General features: G+C 42.8%; 1 protein-coding gene across 2 annotated transcripts in view; it reads right to left on the bottom strand.

The window, feature by feature from the left end:
• NUDT4 (nudix hydrolase 4) overlaps window positions 1-20,754 on the bottom strand; it is a 440,395-nt gene that overhangs the window by 94,049 nt on the left and 325,592 nt on the right. Inside the window, exon 4 of one of the 2 annotated variants that reach the window (XM_044087652.1) lies at window positions 17,773-17,857. In XM_044087652.1, coding sequence (XP_043943587.1) covers window positions 17,773-17,857 — 85 coding nt within the window. Of the gene's footprint in view, window positions 1-17,772; window positions 17,861-20,754 lie in introns of both variants that reach the window. The other variant, XM_044087651.1, reaches the window with a different exon arrangement.

Raw genomic sequence — 20,754 nt, forward strand, 5'->3', positions numbered from 1 at the left:
CTTTGTAAGTCTTCTGTTAGCTTGTTTTTGTTGTCCGCTTGTATCAGGCAGTCGTCCAGGTATGGATAAATTTGGATTCCCTGAAGCCTGCAGTGAGCGATTACTGATGCCAGGCATTTCGTGAACACTCTGGGCGCAGTAGATAAGCCAAAGGGCAATGCTGAGAATTCATAATGCTCTGATCCTGCAAGAAATCTGAGGTATCTTCTGCAATGTGGTCGTATGGGGACGTGCAGGTATGCCTCCTTGAGATCTAGAGTTACCAGCCAATATCCTTGCCCAGCATGGGAAGAAGTTGCTGTAGGGTCAGCATTTTGAATTTTGGAACGATGATGGATGTGTTTAAAGCGGACAGGTCGAGAATAGGGCTCCAATTTTTTTTCTTTTCTTGGTACCAGGAAGAGTCTGGAGTAAAATCCCTTGCCTTGTTCCATAGGTGGTACCCTTTCCATAGCTCTCATCCTTGCTAATTGAGCTATTTGTTTTAGAGCTTCTGTCTTTTGATTTGGTGGTAGGTTTGGCATTCCTCTTTTTCCGGGTAAAGTGTGGAAATGAAACCTGTAGCCTTGGTCTATAGTTGCAAAATCCACTTGTCTCTTGTGATATAGTGCCAGTTTTTTGAAAATAGTGCTAACTTTCCGCCTAAGGGTGCTGCTATTTGTTCCCTGGTAGGCGTGTCAAAGCCAAGTCACTGTGATTGTCCTGTTGCAGTGGTAGTGGTTGTGTCTGTGCCTCGTTGGTTGTTACCTTGCCACTGGCGTCCCCTGTAGGCACCTCCTCTTGATTGATTTCTGCCTCTTGAACGCCTATTCCTGCCTCTCTGAGTTTTAGAGGAGTCTGGAAAGGACCAATTTTTGGAAGGCCAGTTCCTGCTAAACCTTGGAGGCTGAACCTGTAAGAAATCTTTTACTGTTTGTACAGATTTTGCCTTCTCTTCCATTTTCTTCATTACCTGTTGGGCAGGAGAACCAAATAAACTGACCTTATCCATAGGAGCATCTAATAGCTTTGCTTTAACATGATCCGGCAAGACCTGCTCTTTCAACCATGCATGCCTTCTTATAACTGTGCCAGTCATGGCTGATCTAAATGAAGCCTCCAGTGCATCATAGCCACATTTTAAGGAATGGTTACTAACCTGCTGAATGTTATTCACCATTTCTAGAACATATTTCTTATCTAAAGAATCATCCGAGGACAGTTTCTTAGTTAACTGATCAAGCATAAACTCTTGGTATTGGATCATATGAAACTAACAGTTCAATGCTCTAGCTGAGAGAGTAGCAGAGGTGTATACTTTTTTACCCCATCTCTCTAAGGACCTGGATTCCCTTTCAGAAGGGAGAGGGTTTTTAGCTGAGGTCGAAACTACTGCCTTAGGCCCCTGGGAGATAGTCTCAGGATCTGCGAAAGGAGCCTTGTATAAATGGTGATGAGTGTCCGGGACCCTGTAGAACCTATCGGGCTTAGCAGGGGCTGGAGGTAAAGTATCAGGAGCAGTGCAAGCATCATTGAATGCATCATCCACAACAGGTAGAACTGGAGGTATAGCTAAAGGCCTATGTTGCGATAAGTGTAAAAAGGTCCTAAGCCTTTTCCTTGAATCTGAGAAATCTTGCCCCTGCCATTGGAATTGCTCTCTCATGGCATGTAAAGTTTCCCCAAAAGAAAATTCCTCTGGTGGAGAAGCAGAAGGAATCGATTCTTCAGCATCTGAATCTTCATATGTAGAAAAAGGAGCCTCTGGATGGTCTGTATTGTCTGTATCATCAGAAGAGTCATCTGAGGACACTGGCTCAGGGGGCTCTGCTCTAGGTCTCTTTTCTGGAGGTTGAGAGGCCCTGTCTGGGTGAGATTGGGATCCCCTTATTAAAGAGATGAGATCCTCTGCCAGAGTAAGCATCTGGGAACTGGAACTGGGCCTGTGAGAGGGGGGCTTAACAGGCACAGACTTAGAAGTTTTGGCTGCTTTAGCCCTGGCAAAGGCCTTTATAGACATGGCTGCAGGAGGCCTAGCAGCACCACATGCTGGGGTAGAAACATCCAAAGGGATGGTGTCCGATAAGTCTTGTGAAACCACAGAAGTAGGTAAAACTTCAGAGGCCGATTCAACTAGGGTAGAAGGGGCCTCGGTAGTAGTCATGGATTCGCTGAAGATTGAACCGTTTGCTCGGTTTCGCCGAAACCGAGACACTCACGGTTTGCTTAACCGTGGTTTCGGCGGAAACCGCGGACCGTGAGTGTCGGTCCTTTTCTTTGCGTTTCTTAACAATTTGAGTAGTCGGAGGATGAGACGGCATTATGAACGCAAAATCTGAGCCGAAAACTGTTCAGCAAACTCCGACCGACGCCTAAGCGCTCGGTTGAAAGAAGCACAGGCTAAACAAGCTGCTACGTCGTGGTCTGGGCCTAAACAAGGTAAGCAGTAAGAGTGGAAATCTTTATGAGGTATTTGTTTCCCACAAGTTAAACAGTTATTCACTTTTCTGACATCGGCTGAGGCAAGAAAGAGTCCCCAACGGGGTACTTAGCTTTTTAGAAGTCTTCGAAGTAGTATTCGGTAGTAGTAATCTCTGGATCTGACCGACCGGCACTTGCGAACAGCTTCTGCTTGGCCACGCCGCAAGAAAGACTGGGGAAAATGGCGCCGGCTGATGCCTTTATACCCGAAGAACTGCAGCTATGACGTCGGGTGAAGTGCGACACCAGCCGAGGCCAGACCCAGACTTTGGAATCCGGCCGACCGAAGGGCTGCCTGACGACAGGACAACCCATTTAAGGACTGCAGATGCATCCTTGAAGGACATCCTGTAAAACTGCTTCACCATTGTACATTGTAACCAGATGGAGATGGAATATGAATATAGATAGATATATATATATATATATATATATATATATATATATATATATATATATATATATATATATATATATATATATATGGGTCTACTTTCAAATCCCAATGCCCAGAAGATTGATGTGTAAAACCAGAGACGAAAATCACGAAAATATGGAAACTTAATCGAATTTTTACTAGGGTAAGTAAACACTCTGCCAACATGTTTTTTTCTCCACTGTAGTGTGATCCTGGAGTTGGTATATATAGTTGGGGGATGGGAGGTGGAGCCTCCCACATTGGGGAGTGTAGCCCCCGGCTAGGTGGGTTTTACTTACCTCAGCGTGAGTTTTATTTCCATTTGCGCAGTGTTTACTTATCCTAGTAAAAATCCAACGTTTGAAGTTTCCATGGTTTCGTGATTTTTGTCTCAGGAATTTAAACTTCTATCTTCTCAGACCGATGCACACAGACAGAGACCGACACACTTTTAATCCTTTTCTTGTGAGATTTTCAGCCACATCCAAAGTCCTATCTTCTGACTTTATTCTTCAGTCTATAATATTACTTGCCTTTTTTCCTGCAATGAAAATGTCTAATTTTTGGCCACTTTTTAAAACTTTTACACTCCTGCACAATTACCTGTATTATGTGAAAAATCCAATTAAACACCCAGAATGAAGTATTTTGGTGCAATATGTCTATAACATTTTTTTAATACTTATCAACTGGAAACATCAGGCCAAGATTGACAAACAAATCCCTGGAAATGTAGCCAAATCACCAACGGTTTTGATGGACGTAATGGAAGCCAGACTAGTTAGCGGCCACTGTTTTTGGTGGGCCTACTCTTCTACATGCTGGCATTAACTGCAGTGCAAGAGACTGGCACCAGTTGCAGCAGTGGGATATTGGACTACAACATTCAGGAAAGTTCAAAAAGTACAGTTGTGTACACTTACCATAAATGTAGATGTTAGAGTGTATTCACTGTTGCAGTCATTACATTTGGGTAATCTGCTGGCAGGTTGCCCTCAGTCGGCCTGAATTCCAAAGTCTTGGGTTCTGCGTCAGTTGCTGTCTTCTCTTCCATGACGTCAGGTCGTCAGGGGTATAAAACATGCAGCCGACGCCATTTTCTTTAGTTTTTCTTGCCCCCGATGTAAGGTGCCCCCAAAAAGGTAGCAATATTATATATATATATATATATATATATATATATATATATATATACACATATATATCTATATATATATATATATATATATATATATATATATATATATATATATATATATATATATATATATATATATATATATATATATATATATATATATATAATCTATATATATATATATATATATATATATATATATATATATATATATATAATCTATACACATATATATATATATATATATATATAAATCTATACATATATAATTATTATATATATATATTAAATCAAATATTTATATATATATATATACATATATATATATATATATATATACATGCATCAATATAAACTTTACCTTCATCTACAAGCAAATACACCACATAGATTGTAGAAGATAGAGAAGGAAAGATAAACTGTAGAATGACAGGGGGATGGCGGGAGGGTAACCTGGACTGTAACAGTGAATACACTCGAACATCTACATTTATGGTAAGTGTACACAACTGTACTACGTTCTTCGTGTTTCACTGTTGCAGTCATTACATTTGGGTAGAATCCCAAAGCTATGGTTGGGAGGCTGGAGCTACACAGCATTAGGTGCGGCTATAAGGCCCTGCAGCACTGCAGTGGCAAAGCCTGCCCTGGACTTCGAGTAGAGAGGCAAATGATAATGCTTTGTAAAGGTGTGAACAGAACTACAAGTAGCAGCATCTAGAATGTCTTTGGTTGGTACTCCTCTGAGAAAGGCTGCTGAGGTAGCTGCAGCTCTGGTGGAATGAGACCTAATGCCCTTGGGCACAGGTTTACCATGGTTTAAGTAGCAGGAACGGATGCAGTGGCTTATCCACTTTGAGATTGTCTGCTTTGAGATAGCCTTTCCTTCTTATCCTGCAGCATAGGACACTAGTAATTGCTCAGTTTTTCTTAGAGCTTTTCTCCTGCTCAAGTAGAATCTTAGCTGCCTGTGTACGTCCAAGGAATGCAGAATCCTCTCCCCTTTGTTCTGCAGATTTGGGTAAAAAGTTGGCAGATGAATTGTTTGGTTAAGAGCCACACTGGAAAAGTACAGTTTTGTACCTACCATAAATGTAGATGTTCGAGTGCTAATACAGCTGCAGTCATAACAGATGGGTTCTCCTGCCGTCAGGCGGGTCCTCGGTCGGCCGAATTCCAAAGTCTAGGTCCGGCGTCGGTTGTCGTCGCTTCTTCCCTGACGTCAGTGCGACAGGGGTATAAAAGAACCAGCCGATGCCATTTTCTTCAGTTTTTCTTGCCCCAGATGTCAGGTGCCCCCAGAAGGAAGGCAATACATAAATTTATGTAATAATGCAGTGCAATATAATCAAAAAACAGTAGTTGCAAGCAAATGCACCATAAATGAATACCCCAATCAAGTTGTATGAGGAGGTGTTAGCCAATAGGCCTGTCCCAAGAGGGGAAGGAGGGAGGGAAACCTGGACTGCAGCTGTATTAGCACTCGAACATCTACATTTATGGTAGGTACAAAACTGTACTATGTTCATCGTGCATACAGCTGCAGTCATAACAGATGGGTAGAATCCCAAAGCTAAAAAAGGGGTGGTAGGCACTAGGTGGAACTAGGAGGAGCTAGGATGCCCTGCAAGACTGCAGTGGCAAAGCCTGCTCTAGTTTTGGAGTATAATGGTAGGTGGTAGTGCCTGGAGAAGGTATGCACAGAACTCCAAGTGGCTGCTTCCAAAATATCTTTGATAGGAACTCCTCTGAGGAAAGCTGCAGAGGTAGCTGTGGCCCTTGTGGAGAGAGATCTGATGCCTGCAGGCACAGTTTTACCATGAAAAGAGTAACAAAAGCGTATGCAGTGGGCTATCCATTTTGAGATTGTCTGTTTGGAAACTGGCTTCCCTTGAGCTCCTATAGGATGGGACACAAAGAGTTGTTCTGATTTTCTGAAAGGCTTTGTTCTGTCCAAATAATAACGTAGCTGTCTGTGGATGTCAAAGGAATGTAGTAGTCTCTCCCCTTTGTTTTGAGGATTAGGGTAAAAGGTAGGTAAGTGAATAGCCTGATTCAAAGCTACCCTGGATACCACCTTTGGCATAAAGTACGGATTGGTTCGTAAGGAAACTCTGTCCTGATGGAAAATGATGACAGGCTGCACAGACATGAGGGCTTGGAGTTCCGATACCCTGCGAGCTGAGGTGATAGCCAGAAGGAAGGCTGTTTTCCAGGACAAATATTGCAAATCTGTTGAGGCAGCTGGCTCAAAAGGAGGCAAGGTCAGCTTTTCTAGAATGAAATTGAGGTCCCAAGCAGGTATTGGTTGTGTCCTTGGGGGTTTTATATTCTTAGCCCCTCTGAGGAACTGTCTTAAGAGGGGATGAGAGAAAGGAGGATCAGTGTTGTATTCTGCAGAAATGGCTGAGGCATGGATTTTGATGGAGGAGAATGAAAGCCCACTGCTTAGCAGGTCAGCTAGATACTGTAATATTTGAGGTAAATTAAGTATTCCAGGATTCTGGCCCTTTTTCTCATTCCAGGCACAAAATCGCTTCCATTTTGCGGAGTGAGCTTTCCTAGTAGAAGGCCTTCTGGCCTCCAAAATGACATCCTGCACCTCTTTGGAGAGTAGGGTCTGTTGTGAAGTTAAGGAATCTTCCATGCGGCCAGACTGAGTGTTTTCAGCTGACTGTGAAGAGTTTTGAAGCTGTGCTGAGTCAGAAGAAGAGGCATTAGAGATAGGGTCCATGGTGGGGAATGCGTCAGGCTCCTCAGGAGTGGGTACCAGTGCTGTCTTGGCCAGTCTGGAGCAATGAGAATCATCTTTGGTCTGTCTGCTTTGGTTTTTAATAGAACTTTGGGTAGCAGAGGAAGAGGTGGAAAGGCATAAACTGTCATTGTTGTCCAACTGAAAGAGAGAGCGTCCACTCTCCAGGCCTGTGGATGAAAAGTCCTTGAGCAGAATTTTGTCAATTGGTGATTTTTGTGGGAGGCAAAGAGATCTATGTCTGGCCTTCCCCATGCTTGAATTATTTCTGTAAAAACTTGAGGGTGCAACTTCCATTTGTGTGGGTCTGTCATATTTCTGCTTAGGTTGTCTGCCAGTGTGTTTTCCTTGCCTGGCAAGTACTGTGCTTGAAGTTCGATTTGTAATTCCAGAGCCATGTTCCAAAGTGACATGGCCAGCCTGCATAGGGGGTATGAATGGGTTCCTCCCCGTTTGTTTATGTACCACATTACTGTGGTGTTGTCTGTCCTTATCAATAGTTGGCCTGGATGCAGAAGGTCTTTGAAAGCTATAATAGCATTTATTACTGCTAGCATTTCCTTTTGATTGATGTGTAGGTGCTTTTCTTTTTGGGACCATTTGCCCTGAATGCACCGATCTGTCATGTGCGCCCCCCAGGCGTAGTCCGAGGCGTCTGTTGTGATGACTTGATTTGCTTGAGGCTTGCAGAATGGGAGACCTGTGTTTCTTTGGCATGCTTGAGCCCACCACAGAAATTCCTTTTGAAGACATGGAAACAGTGGTATTATTGTTTCCAAACTGTGGCTGTGTTGAGACCATAGGTTTTTCAGGTACCATTGAAGTTTCCTCATATGCAGCTTTGCACATGGGATTAGTAGGATGCAAGATGCCATGAATCCCAGAGCCTGCAGGATTTTCTTTGCAGTCAGCCTGGTGAAATTTGCTAGTTTTCTGAAGTATTGAGTTAGTTGCCCCTGTTTCTCTGGCGTGAGGTAGGCCATCTGGGTGTGTGTGTCCAAGTTGGCACCCAGGAAAATTATTTTTTGTGAGGGTATTAGCCTTGATTTCTTTTTGTTGACTGTGTACCCCAGAGAATTCAACAACATTATTACAAAAGCCAGATGTTTCAGAAGTATGTGCTTGCTGTCCGCTTGGATCAGGCAGTCGTCCAAATATGGGTATATTTGTATCCCTTGAAGTCTGCAGTAGGCAATTACTGATGCCAGGCATTTCGTGAATACTCTGGGCGCAGTAGATAAGCCAAAGGGCAATGCAGAGAATTGATAATGAGTTGAACCTGCAAGAAATCTGAGGTATCTTCTGCAATTTTGTCTGATTGGGACATGCAGGTATGCCTCCTTGAGGTCCAATGTTACCAGCCAAGACTCCTTGCCCAGCATGGGAAGAAACTGCTGTAATGTGAGCATCTTGAATTTTGGCATGAGTAAAAATGTGTTTAGGATGGATAGGTCCAAAATAGGTCTCCAATCTTTTCCCTTCCTTGGTACTAGGAATAGTTTGGAATAAAAACCTTGACCTTGTTCTTGAGTAGGTACCTCTTGAATAGCTTTCATGTCCATGAGATCTTAAATTTGTCTTTGTGCCTCTGCCCTTTGATTGTGTGGCAGGTTTGGCATGCCTCTTCTGTGGAAGGGTGTGAAAATGGAATCTGTAGCCTCTGTTTATAATGTCCAGGATCCATTTGTCTTTTGTGACAATATGCCAATTTTTCGAAAATAATGCCAGTTTTCCGCCTAAGGGTGCTGCCATTTGAGCCTTGCTTGGCATGCAAAGGGGAAAGTCATTGGGTTTGCTTTCTGAATGGCTGTGAACTATCCTCACCCCCTCTTTGTGTAGGAGCTTGCCATTGTCTGCCTCTAAACGATCCTTGAGATTGCCCTCTGCCCCTCGGGCGCCTGTATCTACCTCTTTGGGGTCTGTCCGTGGCTGGAAAGGACCAATTTTTGGAAGGCCAATTTCTACTGAAACGTGGCGGTTGTACCTGTAGAAAATCTTTCACTGTTTGCATTGATTTAGCCTTTTCCTCCATCTTCTTAAATACCTCCCTCAGCTTTAACACCAAATAATACATCTTTTTGTAGAGGGGCATCTAGTAATTTAGCTTTGACATGATCTGGTAAGGTTTGCTCCTTGAGCCAGGCATGTCTACATATGACTGATCCTGTAACAGCAGCTCTACATGAGGCCTCTAGAGCATCAAAACCACATTGCAAGGTATGTTTACCCACTTGTTCTGCACTATGCATCAAATCCTGCAACTCCTTCAAGTCTGGTTGTTCAGGTTGTGACATTTTGCTTCTCAACTGTGATAACAGAAACTGTTGGTACTTTAACATATGGAAATGGCAGTTTAATGCCCTCATGGTTAAGGTGGCCGAGGTGTATACTTTTTTTCCCCACCTTTCTAAAGATCTGGAATCTCTCTCTCTGAAGGTAATGGATTTTTAGCAGTGGAGGCCTTAATTCCCTTGGGGCCCTGTGAGATAGTTTCTGGGTCAGCCGCATGGCTTTTGCATAAGAATTGGTGTGAGTCAGGAACCCGGTAGTACCTGTCAGGCTTGACTGGGGCTGGAGGTAAAGAGTCTGGGTTAAGGCAGGCCTCCGAATACACATCATCTATTATGTCTAAGACAGGAGGTATAGCCAGAGGCCTGTGCTGAGGGAGCAAGAGAAAATCCCTAAGCCTTTTCTTGGAGTCTGAGTACTCTTGGCCTTCCCAGTGGAAGTGTTCCCTCAAGGTATGCAAGGTTTCCCCAAATGAGTAATCCTCAGGGGAGACAGAGGAATGGACTCCTCTGCATCAGAATCTTCAAAAGGGGAGTATGAATGTTCCTGTTCATCAGAGTGCTCCGAAATAATGGAGGCCTGGTCCGAGGAGGGGGATTCTTCCTCCACTCTGGGCCTTTTGTCCGGGGTTTGAGAACCCTGATAAGAGTAATTAAATCCTCAGCCATTTTAAGCATCTGTTTTTTAGGCATGGGGCCTGGAGAAGGGCCCTGTGTAGCTTGTCTCAGAATGCATGGCTGCTTTAGACTTAGTGAAAGCCTTGATGGAAAAAGAAGAGGAAGGCCTGAAGACACCTTGAGAGGAGGCAGACCTGTCTACATTCTGAGTTTCACCACCTAGAGTGGCTTCGTATCTGTAGTCGGGTGTGGGCCGAGGAGCCTGCGACTGGCACAGTAGACACCGCCAATGAAGTGTCGTCAGTAGGCAGGGGCTGCGTAGGCGCCTCGCTGAGAACCGGACCACCTGTAGTCGGCTTTGGCGTGGTGTCGGTAGAGGCCGCGGACCTCGTGTGTCGGTCCTTATCTTTGCGTCTTTTAGTCAAAACTGGAGTCGGAGTATCCGACGACATAATGTAGTTACATTTTTTGCCAAAATAGTGCTGGGCGAACTCCGCCCGACGCTTAATGATGCGTTTGTTGAATGTAGCACAAAAACGACAGACCGAGACGTCGTGGTCTGGGCCTAAGCAAGGAATGCAGAGGGAATGAAAATCCTTATGCGGTATTTGCTTCCCACATGAAATACAATTATTAACTTTGTCTGACATCGGTCTGAGGCAGGAAAAGTTTCCCCAACGGGGTACTTAGCTTTCAAGAAGACTTCGGTTGCAAAATTTTCGTAATTTCAGGAGCTGGCCGACCGGCACTTGCCAACTGCTTCTGCTTCGGGCACTGCGCGGCAAGAAAGACTGAAGGAAATGGCGTCAGCTGGTTCTTTTATACCCCTGTCGCACTGACGTCAGGGAAGAAGCAACGACAACCGACACCGGACCTAGACTTTGGAATTCGGCCGACCGAGGACCCGCCTGACGGCAGGAGAACCCATCTGTTATGACTGCAGCTGTATGCACAATGAACATCCACCTTAGGCATAAAAGTAGGATTTGTCCTCAGAGACACCCTGTCTGGGTAAAATATGATAAAAGGCTCTACAGCCATGAGGGCCTGTAGCTCTGAAACTCTTCTTGCCGAAGTAATTGCTAGTAGCAGAGCGGTCTTCCATGATAAGAACTTTATATCAGCGGTAGTGGCTGGTTCAAATGGAGGCAGGGTGAGCTTTTCCAACACATAATTGAGGTCCCATGCAGGTAATCGTGATCTTCTAGGAGGCCTTAGGTTTTTGGCTCCTCTAAGATACTGCTTTAGTAAAGGATGAGAAAAGATTGGTGGCTCTGTATTGTAATGAGCTGAAATGGCAGAGGCATGGACTTTGATGAGAAAGATAGGCCTTTGTCAAGCATCGCAGTTAAGTATTGTAATGTCTGAGGAATATGTGGTTCTGCTGCATCAGTTCCTTGTGCTTGATTCCAAGCACTGAATCTCTTCCATTTGTCAGCCTAAGATTTTCTAGTACTAGGTCTTCTGGCTTCCAAAATGACATCACAGCATTATTGAGAGGTGTCGTTCGTATGATTACATGATTAGCCATGCTGCCAGGTTCAGAGTCTGTAGTTGATTGTGCAGGATCTGATTGTTTTGCTGGGACAGTAGTTGTGGTCTTTGAGGCAAGGTCCAAGCTGGGTATTGAGACAAGTTCCTTAGGATTGGGTATCAGTATTGGCGGGGCCAGTACGGGGCAATTAATATCTTTGGCTTCTCTTGTCCGACTTTTAGGAGGACCTTGGGTAGAAGAGGCAGAGGAGGAAAGGCGTAAACTGATGGGTTTTTCCAACTGAAGCATAGGGTGTCCACTTTCCATGCTTGTCTGTGATAAGTCCTTGTGCAGAATCTTTTCAATTGATAATTTTGAGGAGAGGCAACTAGATCTAAGTTTGGGCTCCCCCATTTCTCCGTTATCATGCTGAATACTTGTGGATTTAGTTTCCACTCGTGAGGATCCATAAGGTTTCTGCTTAAATCGGCTGCCAGAGTGTTCTGTTTTCCTGGCAGGAATTGAGCGTGAAGATTTATTTGGTAGGTCAAAGCTGTGTCCCACAGTGCCATGGCGAATCTGCAAAGGGGGTATGAGTGTGTGCCCCCTTGCTTGTTTATATACCACATGACTGTGGTGTTGTCCATCTATCAGTAGTTGTCCTGTATGAAGCAAGTCCTTGAAGGTTGTTAGGGCATTTTGAACAGCTAGCATCTCTTTCTGGTTGATATGTAGATGCATTTGATTTGGTGCCCATATGCCCTGAATGCATCTTCCTGCCATGTGGGCCCGCCAGGCATAATCTGATGCATCTATTAAGGTTTGGCTGGCAGGGGGTAGAGTGAAGGGCCGTCCCATGTTTTGGTGACAGGCCCTTGCCCACCATAGAAACTCCTGTTGCAGGCAAGGGATGAGAGGAATCATAGTTTCCAGACTGTGTAAATGTTGACTACATAAACTTTTTAGGTACCAATGAGTTTCCTCATATGTAGTCTTGCATATGGAATTAGTAGGATGCAGGATGCCGTGAAGCCCAGAGACTGCAGAATTCGTCTTGCAGAAGACTGGGTTTTTGTTGCCATCAGTTTGAAGTAAGTAGTCAGTTACCTTTGTTTGTCTGGCGTGAAGTAAGCCATCTGGGCAGTTATATGCAAGCTTGCACCCAGGAATGTTATCTTTTGAGAGGGTACCAGTTGTGATTTCTTTTCGTTTATAGTGTACCCTAGGCATGCTAGAAGCCTTTTCACAAACGCCAGGTGTCGTAGAAGAGTGTCCTTGTTCTCTGCTTGAATGAGACAGTCGTCCAAGTAATGATATATTTGAATACTTCTTTGCCTGCAAAATGCAATTACTGGTGCCAGGCACTTTGTAAAGACCCTGGGCGCAGTAGATAAGCCAAAGGGCAGTGCAGAGAATTGGTAATGCATTAAGCCAGCCTTGAATCTGAGGTATCTTCTGCACGACTGTCTTATTGGAACATGCAGGTATGCCTCTTAAGTCTAAAGTCACAAGCCAAGCATTATTGCCCAGCATGGGCAGAAGATGTTGCAAAGTGATTTTGAATTTTGAAATGTCCAGGTATGCGTTCAAAATTGATAAATCCAGTATTGGCCGCCAGGCCTTGTCCTTTCTGTGTACCAAGAACAGTCAAGTAAAATCCTTGTCCTTTTTCCTGTTCTGGTACCGTCTGAATGGCCCCCATATCCATGAGGGATGTAACCTGTTTCTGTGCCTCTGCCCATTGTTTTTTTGGCAGATCTGGCCAACCATTTGTCATTGGCAGAGTGTGGAAATGGAATCTGTATCCCTGTGATACAATGTTCAGTACCCACTTGTCCTGGGTTATTAACTGCCAATTATGAGCAAAAAGTACTAATTTTCCTCCTATGGGAGCTGCCAAAAGATAAGTGCTTGGTGTAGGCAGAGGGAAGTCATTGGGATTGCTTTCTGTAGGTTTGCGCTTTATCTACTCCAGATTTGGAGGTGGATGCGCCCCATTGCTTTGACCTGTATGAGTCTTGAGCCTGGTACCTGGAACCCTTAGGGCGCCTGGATTTGCCCCTTTGAGCTCTGTCTGACACAGGAAAGACCAATTTTTTGTAGGCCAGTGTCTACTCAATCTAGGTGGCTGCACTTGTAAGAAATCTTTAACAGTTTGCATAGACTTAGCTTTGTCTTCCATTTTCTTCAAAATCTCTTCTGCCTTAATACCAAACAGAGAATCATGCTGTAAAGGTGCATCTAGCAATTTAGCTTTAACATGATCAGGCAAATTTTGTTCCTCTAACCAGGCATGCCTCCTAATCACAGATCCAGTAACTGCGGCCCTGCAGGAGGCCTCTAAAGAATCAAAACCACATTGTAAAGTATGCTTTCCAACTTGTTCAGCTGCATGCAATAATTCCTGCAATTCCTTATTTTCTGCACATTCTGAAATCAAAATCATTTTCTTTTTCAGATATCCCATAACATGTTGTTGGTACTTAAGCATATGAAATTGACAATTTAAAGCCCTGATTGCCAAGGTTGCAGATGTATAAACCTTTTTTCCCCATCTGTCCAGCGCCCTTGAATCTCTGTCGGAGGGGGTAGGGTTTTTTGCTGCTGAGGCCTTAACTCCCTTTGGACCCTGTGAAATAGTTTCAAGATCAGCAGCAGGGTTTCTAAATAATAATTTATGAGAGTCAGGGACCCTGTAATACCTGCCAGGCTTACTGGGAGCCAGAGGTAGAGAGTCAGGGGGTCAGGCTTGACTCCGAAAAAACATCATCCACAATGTCTAACACAGAGAGAATGGCTAAAGGCTTGTGCTGAGGGAGAAGGAGGAAATCCCTGATCCTCTTTTTAGATTCTGAGAAGTCTTGACTCTCCCAATGAAAATGCTCCCTCAAAGTATGCAAGGTTTCTCCAAATGAATAATCCTCAGGAGGAGATGCAGATGGAATAGACTCCTCAGCATCAGAATCCTCATAGGGAGGAACAGATAATTCCTGATCAGGAGAAATAGAAACCTGATCTGAAGATTCATAGTCAGTGTCTTGCCTAGGCCCTCTTATCTGGAGGGGGATGGGTACACCCCTGATCAAGATAATAAGGTCTTCAGCCATTTTAATCATCTGTTTTTTAGGCATAGAGGCCTGTGCACGTGGCTCAGGCGTCAGTTTTTTAGTTTTAGAAGGTGTCTTTGCCTTTGGTTTTGCAGCTTTCGTTGGTTTGATATAAAAATGTTGAGGTCTGAATACACCCTCAGAAGCCGGTGCCTGCTCAGCGGCTCCGGACCCATCCGAGGAAGATACATCCAGTCCAATACCTTGAATATCTTGCGGCATGCATGGACTCCACATGGGTGTCGGTAGAAGCCTGCGACTCAAAAGTAGCGGGTATCAGGGGCTGCGAAAGCACCTCACTGAGTACAGGCGAACTGGCGACTGGCTTAGGAGAAGCTTCGTCGTCGGTTTTGGATCTAGACTGCCTTTCCCTGTCCTTTTTTTTGCATTTTTTATGTACTCTGGTAGTTGGATTGCTATCAGACGACATCTCTGGGTAGTTAAATCTGTTTCCAAAATACTTAAATGCAAAAATGTACCGATGCTTAATAGTGCGTTGGTTAAATCTAGCACAAAACCGACAGCCAGGCACGTTGTGATCAGGGCCTAGGCAAGGAATACAGTATAAATGGAAAGCCTTATGAGGTATTTGCTTCTCACAAGTAATACAATTATTAACTTTTTCTGACATCAGTAAAAAGCAAGAAAGTTTCCCCAACGGGGTACTTGGCTTTATTGAAGACTTCTGTTCTGAAACTCAAACGCAAATATTTCGGTAGTCGGCTGACCGGCACTTGCGAAATGCTTCTGCTTCGGGCACCGCGCGGCAAGAAAGACTAAAGAAGATGGCGTCGGCTGCATGTCTTATACCCCTGACGACTTGACGTCATGGGAGAGAAGACAGCAACTGACGCAGGACCCAAGACTTTGGAATTCAGGCCGACTGAGGGCAACCTGCCAGCAGATTACCCAAATGTAATGACTGCAACAGTGAAACATGAAGAACATCTGACAATGGTGTGTAAGAAGCAAAATATTTATGAACATTATTAATGGGGATATTCCCTGAAAAGTCAACTTGCCAAGTGCTACTTTTAAGGAAGACCCTCTCTAAAAGATGCTGATGTAAATACAGTGTGGGGTCGGCAACTAAATTTGAGCAGCAAGGTGTTTGACTGCTAAGATATTAAGGTAAGGTCAAAACATTGCTGAGTTGGAGGCCAAATGCTATGAATATTGCAAATGAGGATCCCCTCTGAAGAGTTACTAGACTGACATTGTTTTTAATTTATTTTACAGTTTCATAACTGGGTAGGTGATCTAGTCTACTGATGCTTTACTGCCTCTATCCAGGTACACAAATACATCAACAAGAATTAAAGTTAAAAATACTTGACTTAGCACATACACAGTAACCTAGTACAATGTTTGTATAACAATATAATGCAAGAATAGCGTATCATATCACTGCAGTGCCTTCACATTATACAACTTTTCATATGCCATACTGTACATTTCCCAACACAATATTCACATTACACAGTTTTCTATGTACAAATATACATGTAGAATGGTAAGAGTACTTACAGTGAATAAGCTACAAAAATTAGCCAGTGGTATGAAAGCAGGTGCACTTGGTTTTGTTTTGCAAATGCTGCTTGAGTCTATATTAGATAACCGAACTTTCAGAAGTTTGACTTTCATATGGTCGACACCATATGATCAAACTTTTAAAAGTTCGAACATCTAATAAAAAAAATAAACTACACAAATAACCTACCTGAACGTTTTACACCCCCTATGTGGGGGAGGGGGGGCTGCAGCCCCCCCCCCCCGCTCTTTAAATATACCAGCTCCAAGATTGCACTACAGTGCAGAAAAAGGAAATCCTTCCCATTCCGCGCTGTACGGAGAACTCCGTTAAAACATTCGAACTTTCAAAAATTCGATCATATGGTGCAGACTATATGAGACTCAAACCTTTGAAAGTTCAATTATCTAATACAGTTTTTTTTTTTTTTTTTTTTGCAGAGATTCAAGTTTTTTTTAGGCCTGTAGGTAGCTGGTTCCATATGGTGGTTCCTGTTCTAGAGAGGACTTTCTCTCCAATGGCAGGTCTGAATCTAGATTTAACCATAGTGAGTCATCCATCTCTGTCTAACTTGAAAGAACAGACATGACAAAATATCCAAAAAATAAATATACCCATCCTACATTCTGGAAATATTATCAATAAAAACAAAATTAATGTCAGTGAAAAATGGCAACCCCGCCCCATGTGAGGGACTGCATTCCTCACTCCCTCAGTATATACTAACTTCACAGCAACATTACCCCAAAGAAAATGCTAAAAACAGGGAATGAAAAACGGTTGCTGCGCCTTCTCTACAGCATTCCGTAGCTTGAAAGCAAATGCCTCAAAATACATTGGCAGTTCAGAAAACAAATACAAAAAAGCAAACCTCTCATTCCCACACACTAACTTCCTGAAAAATCTATGATAGACAACTACAATAAATGCTAAAGAACCACAACACAAAAATGAAAAAAATACGGCTCTAAGTTATAATCCCTGCCAGCAGACTAAATGTTTCTGATCTGATATTTATGCACTCAGCAATAGTGAAGTCTTAAACCAAATGCTCCTGAAAAGAGCCAGAATGGTTAAAATTCAATGACTTCATTTCAGTATGGTTTGCATTATGAAAGGTCACGGATATGAAAGTAACCAACAAATTTTCCACAATGGACTGAATTTCCTCTTTCACTAGTTTCTAAACTAGTATATGTGCTGGAAAGTCTTGTACTTTTGGACTTTCCAGTTTTTATTTAGCACTTGCCAAGAAATGGCTATGCATTGATAGCACAGGATTCTTGCAATTGCTTATGGAACAACTTCAGAGTTCATGTGAAGAAACTAAGACAGAATATACTACAATACAACTGTGCCATGTCATAAAATAAGTGCTAAAAAGGCCCATACCAGTCTGATGAAAATACAGTAGGTCACTGTGCTACTTGGCTGTTAGAATGAAGGCAAACATAAAAATTAACCAAAAACTAATACTAAGTCGCTAAGGGTCAAATAAGTGTAGGAAACTGGACACGTTTTACACGGGAAGAAGGGGAGAAGAGTGCTACAGCTTTAGACCATGACAGAAGCAGCAGTAGAGTGCAGGCAAACAGAGAAGGTTCAAGAAGGATGACAGAAAATGTGATGCGCAGGTTGTGTGGGTTAAGAAGCAGTTGCACTGGATCTAATATGCAACACTCACGTGACATGACAGACCAAGGTCTTCTTCCATGAGGTAATATGCATGTTTGCATGTAAATTTCCTAAAACAGTTATGCATGGGCCTGGGCTACTCAAACTGACATTAATGAGAGGAACAACACAGTACAACGGTTATGCATACTTGTCATTGCCAGTAAATAGCTGAAGTGATGCATGCAATTACACAACTCCCTGAACTGTCATTAACCTCACCGAGTGCAACACAATCTAAAAATACCTACAAAACTAATTTTAACTAGCTAAAACATTCTTTCCATACAAACAATATGGAATGAGGCTTACCTATATTAACAGAGTCTTCCCAATGTTCCAACACTTCCGTTACTGTAAGAACATAAACGTAGGTCCTGTGTTTCCTGGCTTGGTTCTGCTTAAAATATGGAAACAAGACTTACGTTAGTAACAAAGTATTCTTTCATGTCGGACCAACTTAAATTATAGACACTTTACTGGTAATAAACTTAATTGAGCAATCTCAGACTATGAAGACAGGCACAGTAAGCTCTTGGAACAGAGTAATACAACTATTTTTTTTATTTTACTGTTTCACATGCCACTGGATCTTCAAGCTCTGCAGAAAGTAAAGTTGTAAATATAATTACCACAATAGTAGACCTTTAAGGAAAGGTCACTAACAGCATCATCACATTTGGGTTATACCCACCTTGCTGGTGCTTTCTGACAGCCAAATTTTGCAAAGTACTGCATTCTTCCTTTTGAAATAATGTGGGTTTGTACTGATGCACAAGAATCATCTTTACATATCCCGCATTACTGATCAGTCTTTTCAATTCTTCCAAACAAAATTACCCATGGCAGGCGGACACTCCTTCCCATGTGTGTCTTAGTAAAGCAAGAAATCATGTCCAGTTCATTAACAGTAAACACATACAAAAGTACCAATTTCTAAATAAAAGCAGTTAATACATTATGTCAAAATAAATACAGTTTTAAGTCAGAAAAATAAAACATTTTATAATTGTTCCCTTGAACACAACTTTAAATACAAAGACAGCAGATGAAGAATAAAACTGCTGCACAGAAAGCATGGTAACAAAACCACCACAAAAACAAGTTATACAAATAAACGATGAAAGCCTGTGAAACCCTATAATAGAGAGAGAACTAACATTGGACACTGTTGTCGCCTCACAGCAAGAGGTTCTCTAGTTTGTTTTTAGCCTGGGGTGCCTTCTGTGTAGAGTGTGCATGTCTTCCCTGTGTGTGCGTGGACTTCTTCTAGGTGATCCAGTTTCCTCTTACATTGCAAAGACATGCAGTAGGTGGAGTGAACACACTTAATTGGCCACAGGAGTGAGTGTGCGTGTCAGTACATGGTGTGGAAGAATCTAACTCAGCATGTCTAGCTACCTGGCAGTGTAAACAGTGGCTCTAGATGACTATCACTGTTGAAGTGATGCCCTGACAGCGTGCAAAAATGGGGAAAAGAAAATATAGATCAGGATGGGAAAGGCGAGTAAGAACCCCCCTGACCACTACATTTTCAACACAGTACAGGGAATCAGGACTGCAAAAATGATTATACTTGAAATTACAGCTGTATAAGAATTTACAACAGTAGATGTTCTATTGATTACTGTTATTAGGTTATCTTGCCAATGTAACCAGACATCCGACTGGGGTACCAAATCAAAAAAAAAAAATAATAATAATACAGCCAAAGTATGACCGAAGCCTGCAGGCATAAGGTACATAGATGGATGTAGGAGTGTAAGATTCTCAGACTACTTCCATGCCAGAAGACCAGGAGATACCAGAGGAAAAGAACAAGCAAAAGATTAAGGTCAGCTATGAAGAGGGAACCATACAAATGGTTCTCTCTTGGTCCATGAGCATTTATAAGATAAACATTAGAAAACATGGAAGATGTGTGGATAGTAATACTGCAACAGTGATCATTAGGACATCTGCTGTTATGGTAAGTTCTTACACAACTGTACAATGTCCTTTAGATCACTGTTGCAGTATTCCAATACAACTGGGTTTTCATCAATGTTTAACAGTTAGAAAGGGGAGTTGTTGAGTAATACAAATAACAGGTCTAGCGAAAGAAGCTCTAGATCAAGAGAAAGCATTTATCCTGCAGTGTTTTGTGAATGTGTGCACAGATGATCAGATGGCTGCATCTAAAGTTGCCCTGGAATCAAGTCCTTTGTAAAAAGGCACCAGAGGAAGAAACTGCTCTAGTGGAATGAGCCTAATTCTGACAGCTGGAGTTGATTTGGCACAATGGTCAAGGTCTTCACTTCACAGACACGGTACAGAGCTTGATTCTAACCTCAGGTTATTGGCCATGCTTAAAATGGACCTTCAGGGCAGGTAGCCCCCTGTTCACTCATGAACTTTAACTGAAGAGGGTAAGGATTTACCATTAGCAATTGTTTGCTTGGAGTCAGGATTACCAAACTTACTTTCCCAGAAAGTAACAAACAAACAGCTCGTCTGTCTTCTTAATATCTTTTGTCGTGCCCAAAGAGAATCAACTTTAACTATGCACATCAAGGAGTGCAAAAGTCTTTCACCCTTGTTTTGAGGTTAAGGAAAGAAAGTAGGTATATTGACAGTCTGGTTAAGAGATAACTTATTATCCATCCATCCACAACCCCTTTTTTCCCATTTTTGAACATGGAGTCAGGGTGCATCTTCAATAGTGATAATCATCTACAGCAAAGACCTACACCGCCGGGTGGCTAGCCCTGCCGCAGAATATCTACACACACACACACACACACACACACACACACACACACACACACACACACACACACACACACACCTATGGCCAATTCAGAGTGCCCAATCCACCTACTTCATGTCTTTGGAAAGTGGGAGGAAACTGGAGCACCCATAGGAAACCCAAGTAAAAACAGGAAGGACAAGCCAACTCCACACAGAAGGCACCTCAGCAGAGAATTTAACTGGTAACCTCTTGCTATGAGGAAACAAAGCTATCCGCTGCACCACTATGCTGCCCTAACAGACAACTCATTGACCACTTTAAATAAAGGTATGATTAATCTGAAGAGATATACTACCCTTGTGAAAAATAAGGAAGGTGAAAGAGGCCATTAAGCCTTGGAGCTCTGAATCCCTTCTGGTAGAAGTAAGGGCCACTAGTAGAAAAACTTTTTAAGCACAACATTTTAAAGATGTTGAAGCCACTGGTTTGAAAGGTGTCTGGGTTAACTTTTCCAAAACAAATTTAAGATCCAAAGGGAGGGCTAGCCCTCCTGAGTAGATTCA

This window comes from Protopterus annectens, chromosome 11.part0, assembly GCF_019279795.1.
Source record: "Protopterus annectens isolate FY-2018-M chromosome 11.part0, PAN1.0, whole genome shotgun sequence".
Classification (NCBI taxonomy): Eukaryota; Metazoa; Chordata; order Ceratodontiformes; family Protopteridae; genus Protopterus; species Protopterus annectens.